The sequence below is a fragment of the Notolepis coatsorum genome (assembly GCF_963971535.1).
Source record: "Notolepis coatsorum genome assembly, chromosome: 2".
NCBI classification, from domain to species: Eukaryota; Metazoa; Chordata; class Actinopteri; order Aulopiformes; family Paralepididae; genus Notolepis; species Notolepis coatsorum.
In genome coordinates this window covers 185681687-185703160 of record NC_140166.1, presented here as the reverse complement: position 1 = coordinate 185703160, position 21474 = coordinate 185681687, and the positions used below count along the sequence as shown (strand labels likewise).

The 21474-nt window shown below is 40.6% G+C and overlaps 1 protein-coding gene across 2 annotated transcripts; it reads left to right on the top strand.

Moving 5' to 3' along the window:
• Positions 1-3626: 3626 nt before the first annotated feature.
• Positions 3627-20253, top strand: serbp1a (SERPINE1 mRNA binding protein 1a). 2 transcript variants are annotated; one of them, XM_084307806.1, is made up of 9 exons: positions 3627-4013; positions 5512-5737; positions 11951-12121; positions 12327-12398; positions 12583-12657; positions 16162-16342; positions 17727-17774; positions 17889-18083; positions 18918-20253. In XM_084307806.1, exons 1-9 carry the CDS (start codon positions 3734-3736, stop codon positions 18975-18977), a joined length of 1308 nt encoding a protein of 435 aa, XP_084163932.1. In that variant the 5' UTR covers positions 3627-3733; the 3' UTR covers positions 18978-20253. The 2 variants fall into 2 exon arrangements, with proteins under 2 accessions (XP_084163932.1, XP_084163931.1); XM_084307805.1 differs by having other exon boundaries at positions 3711-4013; positions 16162-16333.
• Positions 20254-21474: the final 1221 nt, after the last annotated feature.

Genomic DNA, 21474 nt, shown 5'->3' with positions numbered 1-21474 from the left:
TTCATAACATTTTCATACGATTTGTTTTGAAAATATTGAGGCCAACATGGCAATTCACTATTTCGAAAGCCTTTCTGGTGATTCTAAGGCGAGATATGAGTCAAAGATCTCCCCCTGATTGACTTGACATAATGTCCATACAAAACACATACAGACATGGCCATCTCTCGAATACCCAAATTGAAGCTGCTGTGTTACGTTTTGTACTAATAACAAACACAGAAATCCAAATCGCAAGTTTTATATAATACCAGCTGATGCATCACGGAGGAAAAAGTGGCTGGTGGCTAACGTTCGGCTAACTCGCTCTGTGTTGTGGTCATGGTAGCTACATGCTAAGCTAACGTTAATTACATAATATCGAACCGATAGGAGCTTATCTTATCTAATCTTACGTGGTGGTACCACGTGTACCACTACCCGATCAAACATCCACGTAAGATTAGATAAGATAAGCTCCTATCGGTTCGATATTATGTAATTAACGTTAGCTTAGCATGTAGCTACCACGACCACAACACAGAGCGAGTTAGCCGAACGTTAGCCACCAGCCACTTTTTCCTCCATGATGGTATAAAACTTGCGATTTGGATTTCTGTTTTTGTCATTAGTACAACGCGTAACACAGCAGCTCTTTGGCATTGTGAAGGACTGAAGAAAATTCCGCTTGATAGTCTTTAATTTGACGCTTTAACGATCCGTTTCTGCACTAAATGAACCGTACACAATGTACCAGGCGGGGCAGTTTCCCCCCACGCTGCAGTTGCCTAGCAACAACAGACAGGAACTGACTTCGAGAATGTTATCAACTCCGGTAACGTTAAGAGTAGAGAAGGTCCGTGACGCTAAAATGTCCGTGCGGTCCCCCAACCCAGTTCCAACTCACAGAATTACATTAATCCACCACAGTTGCACTCAATATTTAAATAATGTTAGTCTAAATAAATGTAGACAGATAATGTACGTATTTTAAAAATAGAATGAACAGAGCAGTGTTGTTTTGAAACAGTAGTGTGTGTGTTAGTTTGATGTATGCTGCAATTTATATTGATGGCCTTCTAATTTGTTTATTTTAAATAACAGTGACACTTTTCCCTTTGATAAGAAATCCAGCCATATTCCTTTCATTGTATTTCAAATACTGCACTTTAATTTCAAGCGGAAAACTAATCTTTCCATTAAGAACTGACAATCAGGGAATTTAAACATTGTTTTTTTGTGTTTATATTAATGAAAGGAAAGTCTAGTGCTGGCTGAGCATATTGTTTGTTTGCACTAAGTTAATACTTTGACAAATGTAGCCTATATTTTTCAGTCAGTTCGGTCTTTGTGTGCCAAACATTATTTAAGGCTGTAAACACTGTACCACTGTAAACTTTTTTTTTTTATATAAATGAGAAGCATGTTTAGAACCATCGATTTTGTGAACCGTTCCACCCATGCAAGATGCCAACCTACTCATCGGGAGCAGTTAGGGGTTAAGTGTCTTGCTCAAGGAAACTTTGACACACTGCCAGGAGGAGCTGGAATCCAAACGGGAACCTTCGGATTACCAGACGATCGCTCTCCTGACCCACTGTCACCCCATTGTGATGGAAATAGCCAGTGATGGAAATTATTAGAGGCCTTGCACAGAATGTTTGTGTAGTTCTTTCTTCCTGTGTGGCTGCCTGTAACCATTGGTAACCACTTTCAAAATAAAATGCCTAATTTCAGTGCAGTGGTAGAGTAGGTAAAACACTATTACTGTCCTAACAAGATCCAGTAATAAAGAAATATATATATATTTTTTTGTTGATATATTTCTCATGTATATCAACACATAGACCAGATTTAGTTTTAGTTTTTCTTTCTTATATTAAAGTATATTTAGTTTTTAAGAATTGTAAAGGATAGGCAAAAATAAGCAGCCTATTCCTTTTTTCGGTCATTGAGTTTAGATTTGGTGTGTGAGCTTACTTTGAATATGTACATTTGTGATTATTTATTTATTTATTTTTTTTCTTTTGAAAGTCCACACAAGTGTGTTTCTGATTGATCTGTAAACAAAGACCGAAAATAAACTATTCATCATCATAGCAACCATTGTTTTGCACATAGCAATCGTTGTCTTTTCCATTGCCATACACAAAACAATGGCTATGTTGGAAGACAGAGAACTAAACAAACATTCTGTGCAAAGCCTTTATTCAAATAAAATACTTGTTAACAAGTCAGAAAAATATTACAGAATACAATCCGAATCGGCCGTGTAGTTTGTGAGATTAGCTGCGGATAGATACACACAGACACACACATGCAACCGATTACATGATCTCTCCGCCTGGTGCAGATAACAACACAAGGACACAGAGCGAGGACCATTCATCACATTCAGTGGCGCGCAGGGAGGCGCCTCGGCTCAGTATGATGTCATCATGCTTAGAAAACGTTACATTATAGTATACCATAAAATACATTACATTACAATAATTATCATTCCCATGTTATCAATCGTGCTAACAATTCTCTCTAAAAATAAATAGCCTAAACTGCTGAATGTCATTAATTTGAAGAAACATCTTCATCATCTTATTACTATTAAGCATAACATATCACCAAAGTAAACACAATTCAATTAGAAATATATTACTTCATAAAACCAAAACTACGAGTTATATGCCCAAACCAAAACAAATTTTGCTGGGGTGGTTCAAATTCCCTATAAGGGTAGCAGTCTCATAGCCTGATATGCTATCACCAAGACCCAGAGTTCTAAAAATATCATCGATGATCAATGAGAAATTCGAGCTAAGGTTTTGTTCCTTCCTCTGGACACTCGTATAACTTATCTGAAGCTGCTAGTGGTGATTTCCAGTGGTTCTCAACCCCTAAAATACACCACAACATGGTCAGGTATAGGCCTGGACAGAATGTTGACCTTTGAAAGAATGATTAAAATCTTTCCTTTTCAGATAAATATTTGATTAATAATTTGAGGGGAGCTGTAGACTTCAAATATTCACCATTTCATTAAAAAAAATCTATAGGCCTACCATAGATATAATATATTTTTTACTATTACTATTTTTAAAACACATCTGTCCTGGCCCCCAGGTTATGAAGCGCAGATTTAGACCAAGCCTGGCCTAAAAGTCATTCACTGAACTTAGATCAGTTAGTAATTACCATAGGCCTAAATAACACTGATCCTCAGTTTCACCATCCTTCGCCCTTGGAGACCATACTTATCTTTTAGACATGGCATCTACAGGCCCCACACAGCTGTAGGCTACTCTACACTCAAAGCTCAAAGGCAAGCCCACGGTAGGCTATTATAATTAGTGAAAAGATAAAGTGATGAAAAAGTATTCGAAAATGCATTGCTCTATCTACCTCTACCACATCTCTCATACACCACGCACCCACACACACACTCTCTCTCTCTCCGTTTATAGATAGATATTATCAACAGAGCACAGCACTCACGCTGTCGCCTGTCAACCTAAAAAACAAACAGTACCCAAATCTACAGTGGCATTATGGGTAAAGTAGTTTTTGTGTGCTCTGTCCTCTTGTATTTCCCCAATAAAGAACTACACGCCCCACCGGGCGCCAATGGTGAGGTCCCGGATGTCTACCGCGCCGGAAGAGAAGGAGATTCTTTTCCCAGCCATCTTGTGGCTTCATCTAGCGAAGTGTTCGCACCAAGCCTCGTAGAATCGGAGGATAATCCTTCTGAAGGGGCGCCATCATGCCCGGACAAATGCAAGAAGGTTTTGGCTGTGCCATAACCAATCGCTTCGACCAGTTATTTGACGACGAGTCGGATCCGTTTGAGCTGTTGAAGCAGGCGGAGATAAAGAAGAAGGAGGCTCCGGCTCCTGGTGCCGCCAAGACTGCAGCGCAAGCTGCCAAGCAACAGAAAAAGGAGTCCCAGAAAGACCGAAAGAATCCCCTCGGCGATAAGAAGGAGGAGACGCAGGCACCCGTTCCCCCCAAGAAAGATGGTTACGCACCTTCAACCACTCCAGGTCAATTAACTGTCAAATTGCAAATTATAACATACATTGTAGGTTAGCTAAGCTCCTCTTAGCTTGCATGCTAACTTAGCAATCAACGCACCAAAAACCCTCACGACATGAGGTCGACACGATCCCTTTTGTGCGGCGTTTTGAGTTGTCATCTGGGACAATCTCTCTTCTCCAAATGTGCACCGTTACAGTATGTTAGGCGTGGTACTGTATTGCACGCACTGATAACCCGCTCGCTGGTTGACTTGTTTTGGCCTGTCCGCACAGGCCTTGTTCAATAAGCAGCGCTCAGTTAGACAGCCTGGTCGCCTAATGTTAACCTAGCTAGCTAACGGCAGCAAGGGACATTAACATTAGCTAGATTTTAACCTTGTACTTTGTGAGTCAGTGCGGTTGACTGCAGGTAATATTGTGCAGTTGTTTACAGATGAAAGTTGACACATGAAAACAAACGTGATACTAAAGTGAAGCCAAATAATTATGGAACCAGTTTAATAACCAATCTCCGCGAAATCAAACATCACTTGAAAAATATTACCCATGCATGGCCAACTTGCTGGCTAACGTCACGATTGGCTTCAGAAATGGTCTCATTTCAAGTGGATCGTGATAAACCTCGTGGCTGGAGTGTGGGGTGTGCTGCTCTCTGGCTAAACGAGATAGCCACACAACTGTCACTTGCCTGTGGCCACAATGCACGCTCTCAGTATGATGTCATCGTGCTTAGAGGATTTTGAATATGGGCCTTTTGTGTTTTTTGTTGTTGTTGATGGTCAATAGTGTTCGAAGTTGAAAAGTACTGGGTAGTTCTTAGGCTAATGTTTAATATCCTTACCCTGTAAATTGTTTATAGTGTTCTGTCCTGCACAGCATTGCAGTCAAGTTGAATAACCAACCAAGGAAACACCTATTTGAAGTAACCAGTGTCAGTACATGTCCTGGATATATACATGTTAGTGAATGAATAGGAAGTGCGTTAGATTTTTATCTGGATGTGTTGCTGTTCAGAAGCAACGCCACATTTGATTGCTCAAGAGAAGATAGGACAGGTGCATTCAGCTGCTGTGGTGTAGGGGAGGGGGGTCTATTTTGGTAGCTGGTGATCCTGTCAATGGGAGGGACTTGTCAGAGCAGACACTAAGCATGTTCCAATGCATTATATTTCCAGAAATAGTTGACACACTTTGTAAATGGAATCAAAACAAGAGCTTGAACATAGTATATTTATTTAGCTTAAGCTGTAAAGTAGGCATATTTTAGAGAAATTTAATATTTTGACCTTGGCTCCTGTGCCAGTTTGATGTTTTATCAATCTCAGGCTGTAAACGGTGGAACCACTACATTTGTTTAAATGAATTTGAATTGCACCATTTAAACAATAATAGCCCAGTTACCTTATTTTTGGCTGTGTCTCAGCTACCTTATTTTTGGCTGTGTCTCAGCATTGGGTCCTCATCTACTATTGTTCCTCTAATCCTCCTCTTGTGATCGTTTTCAGGTGCTCCTATGAGAAGGATGGGTCGGAGGCCAGATGGTGAAGGCCCATTCCCCAGACCCCAGGGTGGCTCGGGTGGCCCAGGTGGCCCAGGTGGCCAGGGAGGCCAGGGTGAGGGACGTCCCCCCACAGACAGACGGCCTGTAGACAGGCGGCCCCCACGCCGTTTTGAGAGGCCTGCTGGAGAAGGTGGCGAGAAGCCTGAGGGAGGAGAGTTCTCGGTGGAGAAGTGAGTTTTAACTAACAAATGGAAGGGAGAGAAAAAATTATGTATTCATGAATACAGTGCCGTCCATAAGTCTGAGTCCAGTACATGTTGTTGTTTTAGTTCTGTACTAAAGCACATTGGATTTTAAATGGAACAATCATGAGGTTGAATTGCAGACTTTCAGCTTTAATTAGCTTGTGTTTATATCCATATTATCGGTTGAACCATGTAGGAATTGTAGCCCTTTTTAGGGCTGCTCAATTATGACAAATCATGATTATTTTTATTGATATTAAAATCATGATTATTACACATGATTACTCATTGATCTTAAGATCATCATAAGACGACAAGTTTGTTTTAATTTTCTTCTTGGCCAAAGGCTGCCTTTCTGTACTAAAAGTTGTGAAAGACGTTTCAAAATAACGGAGAAACGCTCCGTGGCTCCCTCAATATGAGCTGAAACTACTGTTTGGGCTTGGGGGGAGGGGCAGAGCACACCACTAAAGGAAGGGTGTGCTGCATTTATGACAAGACAAAATGAGAGCAACAAGGCATGCAACACATACTTTTTTGTCTTGATTATCTTGTTTTCATGATCGTGGGAAGCCAAATCGTAATTGAAACTCGATTAATCGCCCAGCCTTAGCCCTTTTTATACATAGCCCCCACTCATTTTAGGAAACCAAATGTAATTGGATAAATTACCAAAAAAAAAAAAAAAAATCATATTTTAATATTTGGTTGCAAATCCCTGTGCAAAATACCTTAAGTGTAAAGTACCAGTACACATTCCAGTGTCTTTCCTAGGGTTGGGTATTGAGATCGGAGTACCAAGTGACACTGGTTCAGACATGGTTAAAACTACCCAGATAGAAGCATGTGTGGCATCGGTTCTGACAGTTTTAAATACCTCGGAGTCCACATATCAGAGGACTTGACTTGACATGGACCACACACATTGACAGTGTTATCAAGAAGGCACGACAACGCTTCTACTGCCTTAGGCGCCTAAGGAAGTTCCAAGTGAGTCAGAAGATCCTCAAGAACTTCTACTCATGCACAATAGAGAGCATCCTGACTGGCAATATCACCTCCTGGTTTGGGAATAGCACTGCACAAGACCGTAGCAGACTACAGAGAGTGGCCCGTTCAGCCGAATGCACAATTGGAGGGGGGCTTCCCACTCCAAGACATTTACAACAAGCGCTGCATGGGTAAGGCTAAGAGAATAATCAAAGACCCCAGCCACCCAAACAACTGCCTTTTTGAACTGGGCCAAAAAATAATAATAGTTTGTTTCTGGTTGCCGACCGACCCTGCGGATTTAGGTGCGACCCAATATATATATATATATATTTTTTTTTTGAATAAAGTTTCATAGAAAACTTAGTCAAACCTTTAGTATTATGGATATTAAACATGCTGGCAGAGTACATGCATCCATGTTGTTGTAAACATTTTAATTAAATAAAGAAACCTTCAAGCAACTGAAGTATTTGTATTAAATTCCTCAGTCTAAAGAGATGACCTTGCCCCTGGCAAGCCTTCTAGTGATCCATTGTTAAAGCGCCTCCGAGTGAATCTCTTCCAGTAATGAAGAACACTCTTATCTCATTTTTTGGATGAATCCCACTCATGAGAAACAACTAATATGTGATTCTTCTTGCAGGGAGTGCAGAAACATCTGCACTCCTATCACAGATAGCTGATAAATTACATTATTAAATGTAGCGTAATACTAAAACAAACTAAAAGCTCAAGGACTCCTATAGCCTATAGGAGCCAAAGCACTCATGAGTTATACCTTATTTCTATTGGCTTAGTTGCCTACACTGTTAAAGTCTACATTTCAGAATACAATGGGGCTTAGCTGTATATTTAGGTTATTGTATTATTATATGAATGTTTATATGTTTATTTTTATTTTTTTTATCCACTTTTCTCCCATTTCAATTTTTCTCCCATCCCAATTTCGTATCGTCCAATTCAACCCTCCCCTGTCTTGAACGCTGTTTCTTGCCTCCCACAAGCTGGCTGCAATGTGGACGAAGCCATACATAGTAGGGGTGGACGGTATGGTCTAAAATGTATATCACGGTATAATTTGAAGCATAGACGGTAACGGTATATATCACGGTATCAGTGTTTCCGTTCGAATAATTTTTTTTGCCTGATAGGCAGGCTATATAAAGAATGACATCCTCAAGGCATGTAGATTTATAATATTTTAACTTAAAACTAGGCTACTTTTGCGTATAAAGTCATTATATTCCAAATAAAATAAGTCCCGAGTCGAGACTCCGTGCTGCTCCCATTGCAAACAGCAGGGCTGGATGCTGGATTTTGCTAGAAGCATATGTAGCTGCAGAGCCGCAGAGCCAGGGGCTCTTTCAGGTCAATTCAGCCGTTGGGTGGGGGGGCGCTGTTGAGCGGCCTGTGACCAGACCTGAAAGAGCCCCTGGATCTGCGGCTCTGCAGCTGCATGCTATTTCGCAAATCCACTGCTGCAGCCTTCCTCCCGCTGCAGCCGTCGTTATCATAACACTACACACATATCATAATGTTTACAGCAAACTGTAGTTGATCACCAGGTATGTTTTATTAACGTAGAATAATTCATATAAGAAAAACGATAGGTAAGATCTCTTACCTTTCTCTACTGGTTAAAAATGCCAGGAACTGAAATTGAAACTTGCTGTGCGCCGCGGTGATATGTGTTTATTATGAAATGACAATAGACCTGTCTCAAACCCTGCCCCTTTTCTTGATCCTCCAATCACAGCTGTCGCTTACCTCGGACTTCCTCGTACAAACTGGAAGTCAGAGGTAAGCGACAGCTGTGATTGGAGGATCAAGAAAAGAGGGCAGGGTTTTGAGACAGGTCCATTGCGTGTTGACACTGCGCGAAGCCTCCTAAATAACTTTCCAGTTTGCACATATCTATTATCTTTTTTTTTTATCAATTTTTTTTATTATTATTATTCACATGAAAGCACATATCTATTATCTATAACTAATTCTATCTATTTTTAGGGGCAAATGCGATTGAAATAGTCGCGCTGTGGTTACATGACGACGACGTCATTGCTATTTTAGAGCTGCTCTACCGGTTACACGGTATAGTCAAAATCCATACCGTAGAGCAAATTCATACCGTTTATACCGTATACCGTTCACCCCTAATACATAGCACGAGTCCCCTCCGATACTCTTCACCTGCGCGGCACGATCTTTCAGCGTCAGGGGTCTGCGCTTAAAAAATTCTATTTATTTTACAATAAAAAATTAAATAAAATAAATTCCCTACCTACCCATGGCCTTAACTGACAACCAACAGGAAACAAACAATATTTTTTGTTATGCCCTGCTGTGGTCAGGCAAGCAATACCGGAGTCTCATGGCAAGCACAGAGAGATTCAGAAGGAGCTTCTATCCCCAGGCCATCAGGATGCTCAATGAACAATAACAAACCATCAATTACACCTTCAGCACACACATCCACACGCACACACTCACTTTAAATAAACAACACACTGTAGCACCCACTTTAGACACTAACACACTTTATATTTATTGGTAAGGAGATTTGCACATCAATCTCATGCACCTCATTGCACCTCACCACCACAAGGTGGCACCACAAGCTAAGCTATACCTCACCATTTCTACACTGTACTGTATCTGCATTGTATAGTCTGTACATATACTGTATATATGTATATTGAACATTTTTGTTTAGTTTACACTTGTTTACGTACATGACTATCTATTTTATACTTATATTATACTATCTTGTTTTTATCTAGCACACTCGGGAGCAAAACATAAAGAAGCATTTCATGCAAAAGTATTCTGTATTTCTGTATGACAACTAATAAAGAAACTTGAACTTGAAACTTGACATGGTTAATATTACCCAGCTTGAATCCTGTGTGGCACCGTTTCTGACATGGTTAATATTACCCAGATAGAATCATGTGTGGCACCGGTTCTGACATTTTTAATAATAATATTACCCAGATAGAATCATGTGTGGCACCGGTTCTGACATGTTTAATATTACCCAGATAGAATCACGTGTGGCACCGGTTCTGACATGGTTAATATTACCCAGATAGAAGCATGTGTGCCACCGGTTCTGACATGGTTAATAATAATATTACCCAGCAGGGTTTCCGTTAGAAAAAATTGTTGCCGGTCTCCGTGACCTGCAAGATTTCAAACTACCGGACAAATGAGATTAATTCCGGTCATAGTTTATTGAGCTTTAAAACAATTGATAGGCAGGCTATATAAAGAATGTCATCCTCAAGGCATGTAGATTTATAATATTATTACTTAAAACTAGGCTACTTTTGCGTATACAGTCATTAATTAATATATTCCAAATAAAATGAGTCCCTCGATACTCCGTGCTGCTGCTGACTTGAAATAAAATAGACCGCGTATGTGGGCAGTCGGTCCGACACTAAACAGCAGTCTGTTATAATCACATTTTTATGAGCTAACGAATTCCGTTATATTGGACATTTGTATTAATTATATCAAGCGAAGAACTGAGAAAGCAGAGAGACGGCAACATTATCGTGGTTTGCGTGACGACTCTCTCCACCTCGCAACGACTTATTTGCAAAGAGTATGGCGCTGCAGAGAAGCTGATTTAGCTGTTATTGGCTCTTTTCTGGGAACCGCACAGCAGCGCCCCCCACCCAACATTGGCTGAAAATGGCTGAATTAGAGTACTGCTGGAATACTGCATTGTGCTGTTGCCTCTCTGGCTCTGCAGCTTCACAAAAGTTCGCACACCCAGCACTAAGCTCTCGCTGACGACGTCGTTGTCATTATTAGAAGCAACGAGGAAACAAATGTAATTATCGTTTCGTTCATCGCATAGGCTATTTAATTTTAGCCTATTTTAATACAATTCAAATAATCAAATTGTGCTTAGACTTATTATTAGAATTATTTTCACCGGACATTAAGACCGGAGATATTAAATATGTCGGACTTAAACAGATTTTGCCGGTCAAATACCGGTAATTACCGGCTAACGGAAACGCTGTTACCCAGATAGAATCATGTGTGGCACCGGTTCTGATGTGGTTAATATTACCTAGATAGAATCATGTGCAACACCAGAATGAGCAAGGGGAAAGAAAAAAAAATACAAAATGGCTAGCAAAGCTCTTTTTTTGCTAGCAATTTCCATGGCTAAACTTTAAAATGCACTTACACTGTAAGCAGTGTGGTGCAGCCATATGTTCAATCTGAGATGCTGTTTTACAGAGGGAACGGAGTGAGAGTTACAGATGTAACGGCAACAAGATATGATATTCACCACCTTCCTTGGTGATTCATAGTTTGCAATGGTATATAAAAAAGAAAAGTGTTGATTTTGGCACTGGTTAAAAACCGGCATAGTTTTTTATTAAAGCATTCGTTTGAAAATTCTAATCAATATTTAACCATACTTTATCATGCCAATTTTACTATGGAAGTCGATGGAAAAAGCGGGACAGGAAAAAGTCACTGACGTTGCACCTATCTGTACTTAGTGACAGGAGGGTGATGATTTCTATTTTCTACTGGACCACATAACTCTTGAACCACATATCCCATACTGTGTTTGAGTGTTCTGATAGTCCACTGTACACCTAAAATTCGGTTAATTTCTATTCAATTGTATTGACGGGCAGACAAAATAATAATTCCACGAATGACTTGCAACCAAATATTAATGACTTTATTTAAGTTTGTTAATTTATCCAATTACTTTTGATCCCCTAAATTAAAATGGAGGACTAGGGGGAAGCAAAAACAAAGGGGGGTTATTTTGAAACGAGACTGGTAACTTATAGAAGATGACAGAAAGGCAGCCTTTGGTAAAACAGATTTGTCATATGATGGTCTCAAATCAATGAGTAATTGTGATTTCAATATCAATCCAAATAATCGTGATTATGATTTCTTTCATAATCAAGCAGCCCTATGAGATGGTTTGGGAGGATACATAATATGTTGACAGTTGGGAGGTAGAGTAGGATACAGAATATGTCGAGACACAGAAGGTTCTGGCAGGATTCCAAGTGAAAATGTTTTGTTGCCCAGCACTAACCTTTCTTGAATACGCTTCGAGATGAAAGTGTTAACTCCTTGGGGCTTTCTACTTGACATTTGTCAAGTATTCCAAGAGGCAGCGATTTGACTGGTGTACCCTATCCGTCTCCATAGGCCCATTGGTGATAGGCCCATTGGTGACAGGCCGCCGATGAGGGGGCGTGGTGGTGGCAGGGGTGGCCGCGGTGTCGGAGGCGGCAGAGGCCGGGGGGGCATGGGCCGTACTGATGGTTTTGATTCCCGAGGAAAGCGTGAATTCGACAGACACAGTGGCAGCGACCGATCGTAAGTATCTTTCTGTAGTCTTTGTTAGCGTTAGGGTTTTGTTTTACATGGAACTTTCATGGAAATCTAGTTGCAACAAATATTCCACTAACTAATATACCTCTAACCTAACTGCTCAGAATTTTTTTTGTAAGCTACTAAGAGCCCTTCATATATCTACGTGGTCCTCTAGTCGAGCTCCCAGCTAAAGCACATGTTGTTTCAGCAACCAGAAAGGCGAGGAGAAGCGTGGAGGAAGCGGCTCTCACAACTGGGGCACCGTCAAGGACGACATTACGTAAGTGCTTATGAATTAACACGCACACCATTGTAGAAATGTTGCACGATGGAAGAAGTTGTCATTGGCTCTGAAGATGGAGCTGGAGCTTTTACGTGTTTGTTTATTTTTTATTTTGAGAAAGTTTTGCACAATTTGCAGGTTCACTTGATGTGAACACATGGCTTTTATTTTCTATCACTAGTGAACTTGACCAGTCAGCTGTCACTGAAGAGACTCCTGAGGGAGAGGAGCATCCGCCCGCTGACACAGAGAACAAGTAAGCAGCATCTATTTTTGTGCCGTTTTTATAAAATCTTTATTGTTAACCTCTTAAGCCCTAAAATCTGCCACAAAATACATACCTGGAAGATTTCTCCACTTCTACAAGGACCATTTGCATCTTCTTGGTATCTAGGGACATCTATGGATCTCAGGGAATGTATTCCCAGTGTCTGTTACTAGGCTTGAGTAAATTGTAATGAACCAAAGCTCATTCAGCACCTTCTTGAGATCACGTGTACAAAAATCTAAGCAAATTAATAAAGGGAAGATGATTAAACGGAAGATTTTTGTAGATACAGTACTGAATTCTGCCATCCGGACACATGCAATTTGAAATATGATTATAGAATACAGGCATTAAAGCGTTCCGTCTTGGGACGGATATCCGTCCATTTGATTAGGAGATTCCGTCATTTGATTCGGAGTCGTGACGGATTTTAACCTGAGCCAATCGGAGGCGTCAAATATCCTTTTTTTCCCCTACCGCGGCCGCACCAAGCATTCATTTGCGAGCAATCGGCAAATTCTCAGGCAAATGCAACCAACCAGAAGGCGAGATTGTTCTGAGTTTACAGCCCTTTCACCCGCCTCCGCTGTGCTCGGCACCAATGGGAAGCGCCCATTTTCTTTTGAGTTTCTGAAACTCCGCCATTGCTCTCTAGCGTCTAGCTCTACTCGCGAGTAAACTTGACTCATCAACAACATGCGGCAACTTTTACGAGACCGTAAGCTCATTTGACTTATTCTAGTCTAAAGAAACATATATATTACTATTGCTATTGATAAATCTAGGTAACGTGAATGCCACAAAACGAATGCCTTTTGTTAATCGGAACGTTATTTACGCGACAAGCAGTGTGTTGTTGTTGTTGGTGTTGTTTTGTGTGTGTGCTTGCGCCGCTCGCTTTCTGATAAATGTATGAATGTTGATAAATCTAGGTAACGTTAATGCCACAAAACGAATGACTTTGTTAATCAGAACGTTATTTGCGTTATCAATTGTTTTTAAGCTCAATAAACATCTTTCTCCCATTTGTCCGGGAGATCTCTGGGTAACGGTACTGTATATTTGCATATCATATGTCACAAATGTAACATTACTATGTAGTATGTCATGTATGTCACTATGAATTGAAAACGGGGGACCCTGATGTAAACAAGACGAACGTCTTTCTCTGGTCTGCATCCCCTTAACAATTGTGTGTATTGAGCTGTACTGTATTGTACCCATTTTGCAATCTGTTAAATATTGATTGATTGTTATTAACGGATTGCAGAATGGGTACAATACAGTACAGCTCAATACACACAATTGTTAAGGGGATGCAGACCAGAGAGAGACTTTCGTCTTGTTTACATCAGGGTCCCCCATTTTCAATTCATCATACCATATGACACACATGACATACAGATAGACAATACTGCTACATCTATACATTTATGACATACCAGATTTACAAATACAGTAGCCTATTGTTTGTGATACAAAAATAGTCTAAAAAGAGTATATACATTTGACGAAGCAACTGTACATTGGAGGTGGGTGGGTGGGATGGGGGGGGGGGGGTTGTAACTGTACATTGGATTATCGACAACCTTACTTGGTCCCAAGGAGAGGGTCTTGTGTATTAAATAAACTTTTCATTCATTCATTCACTCTGGATCTTGTAAATCCAGTAGCAATACACACAATTGTTAAGGGGATGCAGACTAGAGAAAGGCGTTGGTCTTGTTTACATCATCAGGGTCCCCCATTTTCAATTCATAGTGACATTTATGACATACACAACATACATGACATCATGACATTTATGACATAGGGACATACATGCCTTACAGGTATATAGTAATAGTACTGTTACATTTGTCACATATACGATATGCAAATATACAGTACTGTTACCCAGAGATCCTAACGGTAAATATATACATATGATGAGGAGGAGACTGTACATTAGGAGGGGGTGAGTGGGTGGTAAAAAAAATATATACAAACGGTGGGGAGGAGACTGTCCATTGTTGTTGTGGCATAATTGCTAAACGTGTTTAGTCCCTTGTTTGTATGATAACAAGCCGTTTAGTTCATGGTTCAAAGTAATGGGAAAAGGGTGCTAGCTCGCCATCAATCAGAAGCTAGCCACAAGACTTGCATTATTTCACGCTCTCCAGCACACAGCCTCCCTGCCTGGCACAACAACCACAACAGTAGGGTCTATAGTCACAGTCAGGACAGTAGGCTCTACAAGTAGGCTCCCTTAAAACGCCAACGCTATTAAAAAAAATACAGTGGAGGTTAAAATAAGAATATGACTTGGCCAGAAAAAAGTTCAGTCAAGATTTTTTTTTGCTTTAATCCCTGATAATATCAGGCCTATAAATTACCTTATAGCCAAGTTGCACATCTATGTATCGGGCCAAATCTCTCCTTTCCTATCGCCAGGCGTGCAGCAAAAACCGTGAATGAAATCTACTGTAAGTACAGTTACTTGTTTATAATGTCAAATTTTCATCAGATTGCAACGCCATTTTTTGCTAGACGTTCACAGAAAGGTAGAGAAACTAACTGCGTTCTAATTTATGCCAATAACGTTCAGGTTTGTGGGAGATAATCCAGAGAAATAAAGTAAATCCAGAAGTCGGATGATTGACGGGCTGGGTAGTGTAGTTTTTTTCTTTTTTTTTTTTATTCAAAAGGCCATCAAAAGCCCTTGGTCTCTTCCTTCAAAAGACTACTTGGTACTTTGGGCTGCGCCACTTCTGTCAATATGCACCGGTTTCCGACTCCATGCCCTGAGATTTCGATAATCTTATATTTCACTAATAACAGTTCAAATCATTGGTAAACAAATGTAATGCTGAAAATATACACTTTGACTGCTGTTTTGACAGGGTTAGGGTCTTTACTCTTGGCTACATTTGGGAAAAAACGAAACATTCATACAGTCTGTAGAGATGGATTTATGGTTAATAGTATTATGTTGGGATCTGTGGACATTTGTAAATGCAACCACCCCAGTTGCGATACTTAAATTCGGTAGCGGTTCTAAATTTTTTTACTTTTTTTTAATGAAAGCATAATCAAGCTTTTGTTTGATGGTAAGGAATACATAATTTGTAAGTTATAGTTTGGGGGGAGGGACGGGCCTTTGTTTGTCAAACGATTCCATAGGGTTCATCAGTCACACAGTTTGAGTGGAAATGTATTCACCTCAATGTAATCGTGATTTCTGAGGAGCAGTGGATTTTTATTTTTTTAAAGATTTATTTCTTAGCGTTTATCGCTTTTTACTACTGGGCAGTCCAGTAGAGAGAGAGAGGAGGAACGGGAGACAGAGTGGGGGGAAGACATTCGTCAAATAACGACGGGGTCCGGGAATCGAACCCGGGTCGGCTGTGCCGCGACTCAGCTCGTTATGTGGTTTGCCACTGGGGCTCCCCGGATTATTTCATTTCTATAATTGTTAATCATACGGTACACTCAGCTTGTTTTGTGTTGCAGAGAGAATGAGGTGGAAGAAGTGAAGGAGGAAGGTCCCAAGGAGATGACTCTGGATGAATGGAAGGCTGTGCAGGACAAGGAACGCGCCAAGGTGGAGTTCAACATCCGCAAGGCCAACGAGGGAGCAGACTGGAATAAAGGATATGTGCTCCACAAGTCCAAGACGGAAGAAGTGAGTAACGTATGTAACACCGGCCTATTGAATAATGAAAGTGTTATGCCAAATGTTGCTTTAAGTGCATGGGTTAACTTAAAGGGATATTTCACTTTAGTAGAACTTTTCCAATATCAGCGGTCTTACTCTTATCTATTGTCTGCACGTATGCTAGCAACCACTACTGGTCCCATTTTCTGCTGTCAACACCACCATTCCTCCCAGGTGTCAGGCTCCTCAATAAGGACCAAGTCTAAATCTAATACTTCTGAAGTATAAACAAACTATATAGCAATGCTAATATGTTTTTTGGTGTCAAAGGTAGGTGTTTTCTAAGTTTTCTTAGATATGACTGTCACTCCCTCACTCATTCAGAGAGTGATGTGATCTCTGGCCAGAGCTGCCGATTTTATTTTTGCTAAATTGTGACCATTGGGAATAAAAACGTTTAAAAAAAAAAGTACAACCCCTCTTGGGGATGGAATCGAAAACTGTTCTAATTGTCTGATTCCTGGAATTGCATGCCTCCGTGACTATCGATTCCTCTTATCGATGCCATGTTTTTCCGACAGTTGCGCATTTTAAAACAATAGCGTTAACTATAAATGTATCAGGAATCGATAATGGAATCGTATCTATAAAATCTTATCAATTCCCATCCCTAACCCCTCTGAGCTTACACAATGTTGTAACTGAGATTTGCTGGGGAAAAAAAGTCTGCATAGATCACTATTTATCAGTTTCGGGCACACTAGCTAACTTAGCAAGCTAGCAGAAAAACATAACGGTGGGGTCATTCATTCTCAAAATGTAGTTTATTTGCGCCTTTCAACCCTTGTGCTAATTCAACAAACTCAAAGTGAAGACAAATGGTGTTTATTTCTCATAACGTTTATTCCATGTCTGCTAGTTCAGTCACTTGATGACAGATTTGTCACTGTCGCCACGTACAGCCAATGATCTTCGGGAAATGTGTAAACCTTTGTTAAAAGGGACTAAAGATACACAGCACACTTAAACCTAACTAAACTGACTGGCTCTGCTTTAATTTTTTCAAAAGTAATAAATCTGTGAAATGCCAAACTGCAGAAATATTTTTTTAAAGGGATTTATAATGCCTGAAGATCTCGTTTGAGTTTAAAGATAAAATTCCACCGCAAAACATTAGGTAGAATGTCAAGTTTGAATCTCCAGCTCCTCATGCTGTCCCAGAAAGGGTTGTAGTGAATTCAAGTTGGTTGAGAAAGTGAAAAGGCACCTCTCCCTTTCTGACGCATTGTTTTCCCCTTCGTTGTGGTCAGCCTCTGCCAACTTAGTATGGAAACCTGTGGTGGAATGTCTCTTTTTAAAAGCCCCAAGAAATGTCAGTGTTGGGATAATGTTTGACCTTTTTTTCGTTTCAAACACACAGGAGAAGAAACCCGTTCCTGTGATTGACGAGCCAGAGGAGGCCCCCAAGGTACATAATAGTTAATACACTGACTTGATGTTCAGTTCAAAGAATGAATCCTGTATGCTGTATGCATGATCCCTGACCCTGTGCGTTTTGGTTTTCACCTCGTCCCCATGTCAGGTAGATGATGAGCACCACTTCCGGAAGCCGGCCAATGACATCACGGCTCAGCTGGAGATCAACTTTGGAGACCTAGGCCGTCCAGGGCGTGGCAGTCGCGGGGGACCCCGTGGCGGCAGGGGGGGCCGTGGCAGAGGCGAGCCCAGGGAGGGAGCCATATCCAGGCCGCCCCGTGGAGGAGGAAGGCCTGACAAGGTAGCAAGTTGCCACTAATTCATTCATTTAGCTAATTATGGTTAATAGTATTATGTCGGGTATCGGTGGAAATCTTTAAATGCAAACACCCCAGTTGCGATATGGCTGTACCGAATAGTTCGAAGCTTCGTTCATAATGTTGACATTCGAATTCTAAATCAACATTTGAATTTCTTATAATTCCTTGATTTTCTTTTATTATATTTTTTTTTATGTTTATTCATTCTATTTAAACCAATAGGGGTTTTCTTCACAGTTGCAGATAAAGATTAGGCTACACTAATATTATAGTATTATACTATTTTATATTATATTTATCATATAGCGTGTGGCCCCATCAAGACGTCACCATCACTTTCGTACGAACCGTGCCCTTATTGAATTATTTATGTTGACGAAACTGACGAGTTATATTCATTAAAGAAAGTTGATTTAATAAAAATATAAGACTCATTTAATCAGATTAATCCCTTTATTCAAATTAAGGATTTAGTTTGAGGATATTTATTAAAAAAGAAATGTATTGCATCATAAAATATGGCGACAGACATTCAAAGCTTCGTTCGTATACTTCAATAGACTCTTTGAATGTTAAAAAATGACATTCGGTACAGCCCTAGTTGCGATACTTAAATTCGATACCGATAACTTCTTTTGTTGAATGAAAGCATAATCAAACTTTTGCTTCACCCGTCTTGAACTGAATTGTCTCGTTGGAAACTTTGCATTTTGTGGTTGCCTTGCGGTTACCTCTTAGGCTTTATAACTGTTGCCATGATGCAGACTTTATGGTGGGACAAATCTTCTAATCTCCTACTCTGGTTCTCTTCCCAGCCAAGTGGTGTGTCTGTGCCCAACGTGGACGACCCGGAGGCCTTCCCAGCCCTGGCCTGAGCCGCAGCTGTTGTCCCTCAGACCAATGGGACCCCCTTAAGGCACCTCCACTACGAGGCTTGCATGTTTCTGGATCCTTCAGCAGAATTAATTGATGGAGAAGACTGTCATTACCTATGGCACTCAACTTTGAGGACTGAATTTTACCTGTTTTAAAAAAAAAAGAAGAGAAAAGAAAAAACAGAAATAAACACAAAAAAACTAAGGAAAAAAAAGAAAAGGACTTCTTGCTACTCTGGAGCAACTTATTGGTAGAGGTTTTGTACTTAGAAACAAAGTAGCAGGGATGTTTTCATACAGTATTTTTTTCAGAGGTTATGCGTTCTTCATGGATATTTTTTTGTATTGCTGCTTGAAAATGATGCATTTCCGAATAGAAGTATGTGAAGAGTATACTTTAGCTTGCGACGCCCCGTAGCTCGCTTTAATTATTCATTGCTTCAAACCGGGCACTTATGGGCGGGGTCAAACCTCACGTCACAAGCTCTACCACACTGGGTATTTCTGACAGTTACTGCTTCCCTCATTGAGATTTCAAGGACTTTTCTTTAGAGCTGGGGTTTTGTTTTATATTTTATGAAGAAGGGTCTATACTTCGGCCTGTAAATTTTAACTATTTTTCATGATAAGAAATCTCTTTGAGAGCCTGTGTTATTTCAGATGGTGCAGATAGGACATAACCTTGATCTTTGATTTTTTCATGATTGTACCTACATTTGAACATTGTTTTAACGGCATAATCTGTATTGTTGTGGGTCTTTTGTATCGGAAGTGTTTCCAAAGGACCCAATAACAAGGGGATTACTTTCCTCATTTCTCTTGGCATCTTGTGCTCTCATATACTTGTATTTGGGCTGCTATTTATCTTTTTAAAAGTATCTTCCTCGCACTTTTATCTGCTCTGGTCACCCCAGCGTTAATTTTAATCAAAAGAAAGATGAGTGGAGGAGTTGGAAGCGGGGCTGCAGCTGCGGTCCTTTGGAACCCTCAGACCTTGTCAGACCACTGTTTACACACTCCAGCGTACTGAGCTAAATGTGAACTCGGCCCAGCTACCATCTTGTTTCTGCACTTCTGCTGATCATTTTCTCCCGTTGTCGTTGTTGTTGTTGTTGTTGTTGTTGTTTCCCCTTTTACCCTCCACAGCAGCACCACTGCATAACTGCTCTGAAAGAAATACAGTTGTTGTGTGGAACAGCTCCGTGCTCTCCAGATGTGTGTGAAATCTAACCCTGCTATTATAGACCTCTGTCGGTAAATAAAGATGGTCGATTCATTTTTGTCCATAGTCACCTTTTTTATTCAGCCCACATACGAGGCAACATTTATTTATACCCCGTGTTGCTCTTGTTTGTTTCTCTTGGTGCTGCCAAATACAGGATCAATTAACTCATCACTGGTTATTGACACATTTCCCTGATTCAGATGCTGATGGGGGGGGGGGGGGGGGGGACCTTTGTTCATAATGTACAAAGCCAACAAATGCATTAGAAGGTGACTATTCCCTAACTTGTGATTGGAGCGTCGAGAAAAGAGGGTGGGGCTTGAGCTTGCTCCATCGCAAATAGGTGATAGCATATCCTCCAAGGCATTTAATTTGTCAGGACATGACCACACCTGAGAATAACAGGATAGCATGCTGAGGCCGGAGTAGGACAGTACAGTAACATGCTGGCTTGTGTATTGGAAAGGCTGTGTTTACTTTGGATGTAGTAGTGGTGTATCTTAAGACTTCTCATGAGATTGTACTTGTAATGCAATAAAAGTAGTACAGTCACTGCAGCTAGATGGCATTCTTGTCCTTGGGAGTTTAGAGGTAAGGTAGGTATTCAATCCATATACAATACTCAAAAGTATTGTTTCAGCATGAAGCCAAATTGTGAGTTCATGGCCTCCTCCAAGGCCAACGCCGATCTGTCCACCTGGTTAATTTAGTCAGGCCCTCAGTAGAAACCAGTTTTAGGGTTCCACCTGGTTAATTTAGTCAAGCCCTCAGTAGAAACCAGTTTTAGGGTTCCACCTGGTTAATTTAGTCAGGACCTCAGTAGAAACTCCAGTTTTAGGGTTCCAGCTGGTTCATTTAGTCAGGCGGGCCCTCAGTAGAAACTCCAGCTTTAGGGTTCCACCTGGTTAATTTAGTTAGGCCCTCAGTAGAAACTCCAGTTTTAGGGTTCCACCTGGTTAATTTAGTCAGGCCCTCAGTAGAAACTCCAGCTTTAGGGTTCCACCTGGTTAATTTAGTTAGGCCCTCAGTAGAAACTCCAGCTTTAGGGTTCCACCTGGTTAATTTAGTTAGGCCCTCAGTAGAAACTCCAGTTTTAGGGTTCCACCTGGTTAATTTAGTCAGGCCCTCAGTAGAAACTCCAGTTTTAGGGTTCCACCTGGTTAAATTAGTCAGGCCCTCAGTAGAAACTCCAGTTTTAGGGTTCCAGCTGGTTAATTTAGTCAGGCGGGCCCTCAGTAGAAACTCCAGTTTTAGGGTTCCACCTGGTTAATT